Source organism: Mycteria americana, chromosome 3 (assembly GCF_035582795.1).
Source record: "Mycteria americana isolate JAX WOST 10 ecotype Jacksonville Zoo and Gardens chromosome 3, USCA_MyAme_1.0, whole genome shotgun sequence".
NCBI classification, from domain to species: domain Eukaryota; kingdom Metazoa; phylum Chordata; class Aves; order Ciconiiformes; family Ciconiidae; genus Mycteria; species Mycteria americana.
Genome location: NC_134367.1, coordinates 82,044,790 through 82,057,139, shown reverse-complemented (window position 1 = coordinate 82,057,139; position 12,350 = coordinate 82,044,790). Strand labels below are relative to the sequence as shown.

Here is a 12,350-nt window from a genome sequence, read left to right as displayed (position 1 = left end):
AGGGACTCTCAGTTTTCATCTACCCCTGTGAACCCCAACCTTAGCCTTTGTGAACCTTCTTCCTGGCTCTTTCCTCTGCAAATTTCCCTGTTAAGTTTAGTGGGAACAAACAGAAGTGTGCCATCCCCAAGGCATGCAATGCTACACAATTTCCACTCCCTTCTTTTCCCTCATCAACTCAAAAAGAGCTCACAAGATCTCTCACTAAGACTTAATGTCAAAAGAGCACAGGCCTAGTTGACAATCCCTTACTACTTCTGCTGTGGAAAGGTACGCGCTATAAAATAAACGTCAGCGAGGACAGTAGCATATTGTGATATATCATGCAATTTGGCTTCTAAAAACAGAAAAGGTAGGCAAACAGCATTGTCACCTCTTATGCTTGCCTATTCATTTAAGATACATAGAGGAAAATATATTGGACTGAACAAAATAACTTACATATATCAGAGTTTAAGAGGAAAAGTATTAAATGTAATTTATTATATGCATAATGTCCCATCGTGTTGTAAATAATGCCACAATAGTGTATTGCTGTAGTTTGTTCTTGGCTGGTGATAGAGTTCTGTCATAGTGCTGTGTAAGCTTTTATTTTTATTTTGGGTTTTGTTTTTTTTTTTTTCCCCCCAAAGTGTAGTGAGTAGAGATGGCAGAGAGCACCCAATACTTTGGTTTCCAAGTTGTTCTAGAGCAAGAAGAAATGTGAGATGCAGCTTATTTTTTTCTTTCTTTCTTACATAATATTTCTTAAACAAGGTAAGAGAGAGATGAGATCAAGGCTAAGCTGCCACTACCACCGTATGAAAAACACCGTGTTTGCAACTGCCAACAAGAGGTGGTGCATTTTTGGACCACAATTCAGATTACCTATTCCTGTGAGAAGGGATGCAAAGTACCAGCAACCTGGTAACAGCAGCTTTCTGGTGCCATCTAGTACATCCTTTGCTCACAAACAGAAAGATGAGGAAAGAGAGTTGTTAGACCTAATCTCAGGCCTTACCAGCTTTGCAGCATTCTGCTTAAATAGCAAAGTCAAGAATTCAACTTTGAACCAGGCAAGATAGTATGAAAACCCCAAGCATCTTGGTTAGATCAACTTGGGAAGGGAGATAACAGTTTCAAGTCCTTCAACAGGTTATGGCGACAAATCAACCACATTGCAAATGTAAAGGACACTTGTCACTGAAAATTATGAAACAAAGATGGAGAGGTTTTTTTTTTTTAGTTGTTTGTTTTGGTTTTTTTTAAGAAGTAAGCTGCTTCTAGTTTTTACTGACAACATTTCTGGCGATTCCTCTGCCCAACACTACTGAACGCTGCATGCACACAAGCGGCTGGAGCGGCAGCCTGAAGCACAAATCCATCATAAGACGCACTTGGTCTTCTTACGTGCAGAAGCCCATATGCAAGCCACAGAGACTAGATGTGCGGGGCTCCTGCGTCTTTGCACAATACAGGAGATAGACGTGCGTTTTACTGACAGAGGCACTCAGCAGCATTTTCCCCTTCGCAGGTTAAGCGACCTTTTTGTTACATTTGTTACTGCAAACAGATCCAAGCAGAATTAATTACATTTTTTTTTAAATGCTAATTGGAGGATTTCTAACATTTTCTTGTGAAGCAGTAGATAGAAATACTCCTGGATCCCAACTGCATTCCTTCATCCTCCACCTCCCTTAAATGTTGTCAATAAAAACACTAACCTTTCTAGGTAGCATGGTGAGAAGACATTATGTGATGAGTATTAAAAATAAATGCATGAGGTAAACCTGCTGTTATTTCTGATTGTTATATGAAGCATGAATAACACTAATTTAAATGTTGGCAACCAAAAAAGTGCAAAGGAATAAGAAAATGGTGTTCACTTCTGGTTAAATGAAAGACGAGAAGTTTTTTTTCTGTGTTTTCTTCTAAACCACAACATTTTTTTCTTTATTGTCATTTGCCATAGCTTATATGATTTTGGAGCTGGTGAAATATACATCTCTGCTGTATGTGTCTGTCACCAGATCGAGCGGAAAATACAAACTTTTTATAATTTTGTACCTGTAGCAAACGTTTGTATTTTTTGAATTGGAAACAAACTGCTTTTTGTCTTTTGTCCCGACTAAAACTTTGTGTATTACTATTATTATCCTTTTGGAAAACCTGACATATGAGTTTATGCTGTTCTACAGTTTCTAAATAAATTCTTAAAACATTGCCAACAAATTCAGCATCAGTACCCTATTTATTATTGCAAATTATTATAAAAATATAATGTCATAATGTAGATAAGGCACTCACGCAAGGATGCACGCCTAACTCTTAACTGTTGATACCTGCTTTGTTACCACAGTCAAGAATAATCCAGTAGCTGGAGAAAGCCAAGAGTCCTCCCTCAGAGCAACCCTCTGTGCCTCAACTTCAGACATACCCTGGGTTCAGTGGCACGAAACACCTCTCTTTCTCAGCACCACTCCCTTAGCTCTGGCTCATGTTGGTTGTAGAGTACCTGGGGATGTGTTATTTAGCTCCAAGCCATCTTAGACACTGTGGGTGATTTCCCAGTCTCCAGAAATTTCTGACACTGGACTAAGCAGAGCCTGGAAATAACTGTGAGACCAGTAGGATCGACTGGAAAGGCCTTTGGGTAAGTGTAAAAGTCAGACTGGGCAGAAAGCTTGTCAGGGCAGGAAAGACAAAACTTTGTCAGATGGTTTAAAATGATGTATCATCTTGGAGCTGCACACCTCTATCAAGCAGGTGCCTTGTGAGGGACTGAGCAATGCTACAGAGGCAGCACACTCAGCCCCTGCAAAAAGGCATTCATCGAAGCTATGCGACCTTATAAACGTCTGTTAATAAAGCAGAATAAAGCATGCCGACACAGTAACAGCAGCACCAGGGTAAGAAACAGAAACCCGGCCAAAACAATCAGGAGTAAGTACAGACAAGAGTGTGGAGACACCATCCATCATGGCCTTTTTTTTTTTCCCTGCAAGAGACAACAACTTGGTGTCAACTCCTTCATGGCAAAGGGTTTGACTGGGAGGAAGGATAATCACAATGGTTTGAGCATATGGGGAAACGGGAATGAAGCTGTCACAGGAAAAGGCATGCGAAAGAGAGCAGATAAGGAGAAATCCTTGCATTCTTCCTTTATCCCTCATTCCTCTGTTCAACTGCAGGTAGAGGGCAAAATAAGATGGTCCCTGCTCTCCCTTGCCCATAATTGATCAGTTATTCAGTCAACACTGGCTTTTGTGTATCAGTACATGCTCCAAAAGCAACACAGCTTGCTGCCTGAACATACACTTACATACTCTGTTAATTAATAACACATGCCGGTCTGGAGAAACACTAGGTGCGTAACAGGTTCCCAACAGTTTTGTTTGCCAAATGTCGGTCGTTGCCATTTTTGTTAATGCATCTAGTAACAAAACAGAACTGAAGGTACCATGTTTACCCGAGAACAGCATCCTATAAGGATGTAGCATGGCCAGCTCAAATCACCTTGGGGATTTCATATAAAAAAAGCAACCTATCACCATATAATGGAAACCTTCCATAACGCATACACACCAATGTTAAATGTGTGAGAAAATGCAACATTTTTAATAAGCTTTTATTTTTGTTTTTTTCCCCAAGCTTTCATGTTCCACTGTCAGCTTGGCATTTCAGTTTTAACTTTTTATTTTAAGAACCGAATTTTTTTTCAACTCTTCTTTAACCGAGCTTGAGACCAGGACTGCAAAAATTAGACACTCCATTCTGACCAAGTTTCACTCCTAAATAGCTTTTGGGAGTTGTGGAGGTGGAAAGTAAACCCTTCAAATTACCAAAGCAGATTGAGGACAAACTCCCACAACACATTATACCCAAAGCCAGTTGAACAAAACTTTACCTGGACGTGAGCAGTGAAAGACTGAGCTCAAGGATTAAAAAGGAATTAAAAAATACAGGTTATCCCACAACATCCAAAGTCCATCTGTTGCCTCAACGAGTCTTGATGCTCCGTACTCAATTCTGCTTAGTGATTCCACCTTCACACACAACTGTGATTGGACATTTCTCCAAGTCTGTAACCAGATAGGATTGTTAATTCCCATTTGAATCTGCAACCAATGCTGAGTAAGAAGAAATCGAATGACGCAATTATGAAATGTGGCAACAGTATTTAGCAACCCAACTCTGCACACCTCTCCTCTTCCCACATGGCTCCAGAAACACTCCCTTCCACTTTTTATCCAGCTCTAATTCCCTCTGGGCCCTCTCCCTCCTCTCAGTTCTTTCTGTGCTGGCAGGGCACTTCTCCAGGATCTGAAAGTAAGGTGGAAGGTGTGGGGGAAGGAGCGCGCCAGAAAGTGTGGCTCTCCCCAGCCCAGAATACTTTCCTATCCTGTGAAGGGGGCAGCCTCTGATGCTGCTGTTTGGGGAGAGGACTATACTGCTGTTCTCATTGCTAGCTGCAAGCTGACGGAGACCTCGCTGCTCGCTCAGGGTTAGAGATCACCTTACTCAGGGTCCCAGGTGGCAGCCAGGAAGCGTGCTTCGCTTCCCCAGCCCGCAGGCATATGCTGAATTTCACCAATACACCTAAAAGTTTCTCCAGTAAGGGCTGTCCTCCTTCTTGTATCACCTGCTTCACTGCCAGAACTGTTCAAACAAGTTCCAGATAACCTTACATATAAACAACACAGCATGAACTTTCTCCTCTGTCATTTAACAGTTAACCTTATTTTTGCCTCCCCCTAAAATATTCACATTTCTTTAGCTTGAGGTAGAACGGAGAGGACATTTTGGAATGTTACTAACCATTGCCATTTCTATTGGAAACACAAACGTAAAAACAAAAAAATGTTTAGCCACAAAGGACAAAACCGTTCTTTCAGAAACACCAAATTGATGAAATCCAAATAGCACTAGAACTTCAGTTTTGACAAAGATTTCATAGAAAAGCCTTATGAGGCATGGGAACACTGATCAAAACAAATACCAGTTAACCACGAACAACCAGTAGCTACTGAGTGTCTATACTTCATTTGGCTCAGTCTTACATGGTTTTGTTTTTAAAAAGAAACCAACCAAGCCACCAAATCACCATTTGAAACAGTGCTTACTTGGAGGTCTCTGCAGAGCTATACAAGTTGAGCCTGTAACTCTTACCTGGGACAAAACTTCAGAAAATCTCATTTTCATTCCAAAGCAGGTGATTTTGAAACCTTAAGAGGTTTTGGTGGACAGGAAGACTGTTGTGCAGTTCCACTATCCACTAACAATTCATAAAGATACAGACACAGATGTATGCCCGATAAATGACTGAGAATACCTACTTCGGGTTCAGACCAAGTAAGGTATTGCTTTTTCCATATTCCTTCCAGATGAAAGCTAAGAGCTATATATTTTAATCCATTAATTATGTTACTTATAGCAAATAAGCTCATTCTAGAAAGTGAAATGCTTTCTTTAGCATGCATTGACTAATAAAAATAGCCTGTGTAACATTCTTAATAAAAAGGCTTATTTTTATTTATAAAATGGTAAATTCTCACATTCTTCCCAAGGCAGAAGGGAATATAGAAAATCCTGCAACAACAGATAAGGTAAAAAAAATTAGGATATGGTGGGAATGCGAGAGGCTCCGGAAGTCTGTGTTAGTAGCAACGTGAATTCTATCTTACGCGTATTGTCCACTTCACTCTGTATCATAAGTTCATTTGATAACTTTAGATGATTTAATTTTCTTTATGTCATAGCTTTGCAGAATCAAGGTCCCATCTCTGAATTTTCCAACTTGTCCTGCAGGCCAAATGCTAGGCACCGATTTCTTCCTTTTGGCCTTCCTGAAATAGGAAGAGGGAAAAAAAGAATTAAGAGAAACATCAGAAATTCATGAAAATGCTTAATATGGTGAAAAACGTCACCTATTTATGCAATCAGTGTTTGGTATTATGGAATATCAAATCATAGCAGGAAATGACCCCAAAATATTTATTACCTGCATAGCCATTCAAAACTTGCAGCACATTACAGAATGATTTACATTTTAAAAAGTCTAGAAACACACAGACTTTTGGATGGAGAAAGAAGATAAAGAGTACATTTCAGTGAACCTGCTACACCATGACTAAGAATGCCACTTCACCTTTCAAGTCTCTGTATAACTGTAGCTTGTGTTTTGCAGAAATTATTTCTCAGGGCAAATGCTCTGAGTAAGTGGCATATCCTGGGTCCGCACACAGGGATTTCCATCCATCTCACCTCCAGCTGCAGTCTTAGTCATGTCAGGGCAGAACTGACGTGTTCAGTTAAGCTGTGTAACTAAAGCCTCTGAAACTGTTAGACACGGAGCAATGTCACCATTTTGTGACCAAGTTCTTCTGCATTTAGAGAAGTTCCTTTCACTGCGATCTGGTGTATGACTTCTGGTGTAAGACTGTGCATAGTTACATAGGGGAAATACAGTGGGGAGGCTATACAAAAGCAAGTTAATTTTAACCACGTTAAAAAGGGCTCACCTCTCCTTCTGTTCTTTCTTCTTCTTCTTAAGAGAATCACCTTTATGTTCCTGTTTTTAAAGATACATATTTTAATAGAAAAGGAACAGAGCATCTTGGCTAAACAACCATCTGCACACAAAACACGTGGTAGCATGTCCTTCATGGAGCAGCAGGCATTTAAAGCAGGGTGGGAGACCTTTTGACAGGCCAAGTGATGCAACGTGTTACGGAGGCACTGCTAGGAGTGCCCAGAGCCCTTCCTGTCACCTTACGGAAAGTACAGCCCTCTCATGACCAACATGCTGCCCCTGCCATGTGAGGAGGCACAAATCCAGCCACAAGAGGAGAGAGGCTTGCTTTTTGGGCATGTGATAGAACCTTGAGTCAAAAGACAGACTTGCTACCAGGCAGGTGTGCCTAGTCGCCTGACTGAGTGTACCTGTCAAATAACAGGGTTCAACTGTGTCTGGTCATGTACTGGATGTACTTTGAGCCACATGACAGAGGAGGAGAAGTAGGTCTCCTGGGAAAGAGGGTGGCAGGAAACAGGCTGATAGAGCAATTACCCGCCCCACAGCCTGCTCCCACCTACATGAGAAGACTCCATGGGGAGGCAGGGAGTAGGCTCGGAGCCAGATGGGCCATGTTAGAGGACGGATGCGACAGAAACCTCACCCTCGCTTTAAATAATGAGCGAGATCCTAGATGGAATTGTGCTGATAAAAAACCAGCTGAAGATCTGGCTCTCTGTGGTTAGACAACATGCAACAAACTTTAATTGAAGGCCATTTTTTTTCCCTTAAGAGGCAAGGAAAAAAAACCCAAACCTTGCTGATTTTGTGTCATCAGTCTATCAGCCTCAAAGGATGAGGCAGTGAGGCACCACAACACAAGCCTAACTCTGTGCCCTTCATACTGCACACAACCAGCTTTTACTGATGAGATTAGTCCTGCTGGAGCCAGGAACCCACTCCATGGAGAGCAGCAGGTGTCAAGCTCGGGCACTCCTCCTGCGCCTGAGGCATTATCTGTCAGGCTCTTGGGCTTGCTCTTACATGCTGTTTTTATATAGAAAAAATTTCACACAAACCTTTCCCTTATCATCATCCTTTGCTGTTTTTTTCTCTTTCGTTTTCTCTTGGTAAGTCTTGTAGTTCACATGTTCCTTTTTGGGGGGCTGCAATAAAGATTGGGAGGGATACCACTGATGAAATTTTCAAATGGGTTCAAAAAATATTCACACACTTGCATGGACAGTATTTTTCAGGTGGTGGTGGGGAAACATTAGAAATGGTTTATTTCCTTTTGGATGAGAGGAAAGGACTTAAGGGACAGAGACCATATCTTTCTTGGTGGAGAGAGTAGAGAGGGATGTTTATGCTTCATATCAGTCCTACAAGGAACACACTCAGTGAACACATTGAGCTAGAAAGAAAACCCATACCCCTCCCCACCTCCCAAAAAAAGACCTACAAAATTATTTTTTTTCTTTTACACTACCGATGATAGATAAAACTGAAAAGTTTTCTCCATCTTTAACTCACTGGGAGAGTGAAGCTTTAAAAAGCAAGCCCCTCCCTCCAACAATTTAGTTTTGAATGGTGTGATTAAAAATTCGTAAATGTTGTTTTCCACGACTGTTTTCCAGTTGTATTTCATCTACACAACACAACATCTCTGGTAACACAACCACACTAATTTTCCAAACATCTACAGAAAATAGAGAAGACAGAATAGAAAATGTAAAAGTAAGGATGAAATGGGAGAAGGGTCAGGGCAGGGGATCTTGTGTTTTAAAAAAGTACTGCCAAACCCCCCCAGTGTTTTTTACCACTTTCCTGCACTGTAACAGCTGGGGACCGCCCAGCACAAACCAAGTGACAATTACCTTGGCTCCCAGCATGATAGCACGTTCTTGTTCCCATATGCGTTGTTCCTGCTTCTTGTAGCCAGTGATTCCAAACTTGTGCACTTCCAGACGAGCCTAGAACATTACAGAAAATTGCCAGAATTTTGTAATTTGTCCAACCTGTTGTAAATAACATTTAACAGACCCCAACAAAGTCATACTCCCAAAGAACCCCTGGCTAATACCTGAAATCAGGGTGCTACAAAACAAAACTAACTGAGTTTGGAGCTATACTGCAGAACAGTTAACCACTGTCCATCCTATCTCTGGACAGTGAGGACTGCCAGGGGACAATTTTTGATTCTCCTCATTTCACAGAAAACAACACATGGAACAGATCTCCTCCGTATAGAAATGAGACATGCTGTGCTGCACAAAGAACAATGAAACCTGCTACCCACAGCACCCAACGTTTACAGAGCTTCTTCGTTCCTTGGCTGCAGAGCACGTAACCAGTGAGAAACATGGATGTACACATGGTGAAGTGGAGTGACTACACACATACGTATAGGTGACACTATACAAGAATACCCTAGCAAAACCAGTGCTGAATTTATGAACTTTTTAAAGGCAGTGGTTAAATCCCCACTGTTCTCAGCAGTACAGAGCTCCACACAGAATCTCCAGTGAGAGACTTCACTCGGTCACAGCACATCCCTGAGCAGAGATCAGGCATATAAAACAACTTGCGCAGATCTGTAAACAAATCAGTATCTAAGAAGGCCAATGCTACTTATGCTCATATATAAGAACAGGTGAGAACAAAAAGACAAATGGAAAAAAGTCATCTGCTGTTTCCAAAATAGATGCCAATATGCTTTTTTTTCCCCTCCCACACGAGATCACAAATCCAAGATTACCACCATGGGCCTGAAAGAGCTATGCTATACATTATGGGTACTCACACAGTTTTACACAGCTAACATACAGTGACCCTCCTCAAATTCTCACCAAAAGACCAGAAAGGCCACAGAGTTGTAACACACCTTTCTTCACACAGAGCAGCTGACAACAGCCAGCACGCTCCTCCTTTGGCATGGCATGCAGCCAAAATTACCTATTAGGAAATCCTCACCTACAAAAGATAACCTTTTCTGGAAGCGTTTCCCATTGGTCCCACTGTAGCTTTCCCAAGGATATAAATACACACGGTAAAATAGTGAGATTAGATAGTTCCTGCTGACTTACTTTTTCGAAGTTAAATTCTTGTTCATTTGCATTTTTCTCTTCATCCACTATTTTGGTCTATAAACAAAACAAAGTATTTCAAATTACTATTCCAAGTAACACCAGTTTAAATGCTGATTGTGATAGTTTTTTGGAAAGCACTGAAATGTCAAATGAGTTGTAGGGAAGAGTATATAGCTTTCCAGCAGTATATTTTTCTAGCTTTATTGCCTGGATTTATTAAAAGAGACAGTCTCAACGGCATTTTTAATATGTAGCTATTATAGGGTCTTACTGGAACAAGCTTGCACAACTTAGAGGGTACCATTATAGCACAGTGCATACAGCTTTGTCCTGCATTTTCTTGCCTGGATCATCTGCTAACACTTACAAAGAGTTTCATAATTCAGAAAGATATTAAAAGCTGCAATTATTTTTTATATCTTGAAGTATAAATTACATTTTCTAAGAGAAAAACTGCCACATGAGCTACGTGTCACACATTTCCATTTCCAAATCCGTACCAAACTGCTAATGCAGGACAGGACATGAACTTTAAGTCATTTTGTTTGAGACGGAGAGCACAGTGATAATAGCGCATGTACCGATAGCCATTGGCAACATGCAGAACAAGCTTAATTCATAACTGCATGCACATCTATTAGTGCACATATCCAGCTTAGCTAATGCAAGAGAAACACTCCAAAGGAAGCACTGTCAGCAAACAGCAGACCCCACTTAATGCTGTTTAAAGAAACTACTTGCTCAAAACGAGATCAGCGAAAACTGTGTATTTTCTACTCTGCAATTTACACTGAGACCTTCCATCAGCAGTTCTCAGTTTGGAGGGGAACTCTCCAGGGGGGACAGATGGTATCCTAGGAAGAAAAAGAAGTGCAAAATCCCCAGGGAGAGCTCCACGTCTGCTCCCTACCGGAGTGTCCCACATGGGACACTTCGAAGCAGTAACAAATCTCCCAGGGTTATTTCAGTTTGTGTCTGACTCCTGATTTTGGGGAGGACATGCTGAACCACCTATCTGAGCAGATGCTCTGCCCGCTCCCAAGTGTGCTGATGCAGGCAGGCAGCACGGGCAGGGAAACTGCGGTCTGTTCAAGAGTAGCATCCGCTCGTCTTTCCCTGTTTGCTCTCAAGGCCACTATCCCCTCTGAGGAAGCAGGAGTACTACACATGTATTAAAACTGAACCTGAATGCTTTTAATGCCTTTCCTTTTCACTCTCCAGGACGTTAAGTCACAATGAGTCACAGGTTCAGGTCCCAGGGTTACATGAGGGCTTCCCTCTGCATCCACCAGAGCCAAACCCAAATTTGTCTCAACTCTGCAAAAGCTTCTATATAAAATTGTCCATTTCAACGACAAATAAACTTGGTTATTTTCAGAGCATTTTACGAACAAGTTTAACACCAGTCTTTTCAGGCAGACAAATTTAAGTTGAAAAAAGCCCAAGAAAATAAATATCTAGGACACTTTTTAGAGGAAGACATACCGGAAAAAGCACAAAAGTTTATGGATGCAACCAACTGCTTGGTCAGTCTCTGGAAATTCCCAATTCCAAGCAGTCAAACCCCAGATACCAGTAAGTCTCCCTGAATTCAAGACAGACATGTGTTGGCCCATCAGAGCTTATTTTAGAATTGGGCTTCTGATGTTATGGCCATAAACACAACTAAAAGAAAACAACCAGAGAACCTGTCAGATCTGGAGGCCAACCAGCGAGCAAGGGACCTTCTGCTCGGTGTGGAAGGCAGCTCTGCTTCCAGCCAGGCCTAATCCGGGCCTCTGTTGAAGCAACCCTGCTATGGTTTTTCGTAGCACAGGGGAATTCAGCACCCACAAACCAAACCAGAGGACTGAGATCCACTGCTGTCATGCCTTCCCCCATCCACCACCCAACACTGGTCCTCTGAGACGGATATTGTTTGTGAACAGCCAAGAGCTGCTGTGATGCCAGAGAAGAGGCGGAAGCTTTGGCACCTCACATCCACACCTATGCACAAGAACAGAGCAGCACACAAAACGCTGAGGCAGAGAAGTAGCCAAGAGGCTTTGCTTTCCATTTCATTCACTTCTTGCCATATTGGCAGTCCTATCTGCAGATCAACTTATTTTGTTGGGATGCACCTATTTCAAATACAGGATATTTATCCAGACATCTTCTGAAATTGGAAAAATAGCCTTCAAGTCCTGCCCCCACCCCTGCCAGCAGCGCTGTCGGGAATCAGCAGGACTAGATGCCATCAAGCTGAGCATGCACATCGCCGAAGGATCCTGGATTTCCAGGCAGCTGTATTAGCAAGAGGGAAGAAACTAGGCACGGGAGGGGGGAAATTTCAGCAGGTATCTCACAATTTATGGGAAGAGACTGGGGAGAGAGAAAAAAAAACCCCAAACATGCAGAGGCTTTTAACTGTCACCAGAAAGGGGCATCCCAGTCTCAGTGGGGATCATCGCCTGCTCAGTGTAAAGTCTCTGGTGTGGCTTTAAAAAAACCAAATCTGTGCCTGAAGAACCGAGCTGTGCTCACCGTCACTGCTGCCGTGCCCCGCGGGCGCGCCCCGTTACCAGAAGGCCCCTGCCAGGGGCCAGCAGCAGCCACGCCTGCCGGAGAGGGCGGCTCTGGGGCAGAGGGGACCGGCCGCACCCGGGAGCCCACCCGCCCGCCCGCCCGCCCACCGCCCGGCCTGGCCCTACCTGGGCGCTGCCGGCGGGCGCTACCGGGGGGCTGGGCCGCCCCTTCTTCTTCCTCCCGCGGAACACGACGACCTCCAC

The 12,350-nt window shown here is 42.7% G+C and overlaps 1 protein-coding gene across 1 annotated transcript; it reads right to left on the bottom strand.

Annotated features, from left to right (window-relative positions):
* Positions 1–5,486: 5,486 nt before the first annotated feature.
* Positions 5,487–12,186, bottom strand: FSAF1 (40S small subunit processome assembly factor 1). Its single transcript, XM_075495849.1, has 6 exons — positions 12,106–12,186; positions 9,580–9,636; positions 8,371–8,466; positions 7,573–7,659; positions 6,501–6,550; positions 5,487–5,825 (listed from the first exon to the last, which is right to left on the bottom strand). The coding sequence occupies exons 3-6, from the start codon at positions 8,383–8,385 to the stop codon at positions 5,696–5,698; spliced, it is 282 nt and encodes a 93-aa protein (XP_075351964.1). The 5' UTR covers positions 8,386–8,466; positions 9,580–9,636; positions 12,106–12,186; the 3' UTR covers positions 5,487–5,695.
* Between the last annotated feature and the right edge of the window lie 164 nt (positions 12,187–12,350).

Excerpts from the sequence above, each read along its gene's own strand:
- FSAF1 (XM_075495849.1), bottom strand. Across the intron at positions 6,551-7,572 it reads AGGATGATGATAAGGGAAAG|GAACATAAAGGTGATTCTCT; the intron begins GTTTGTGTGAAA and ends CTTTAAAAACAG. Across the intron at positions 5,826-6,500 it reads AAGAAAGAACAGAAGGAGAG|GAAGGCCAAAAGGAAGAAAT; the intron begins GTGAGCCCTTTT and ends TTCCTATTTCAG.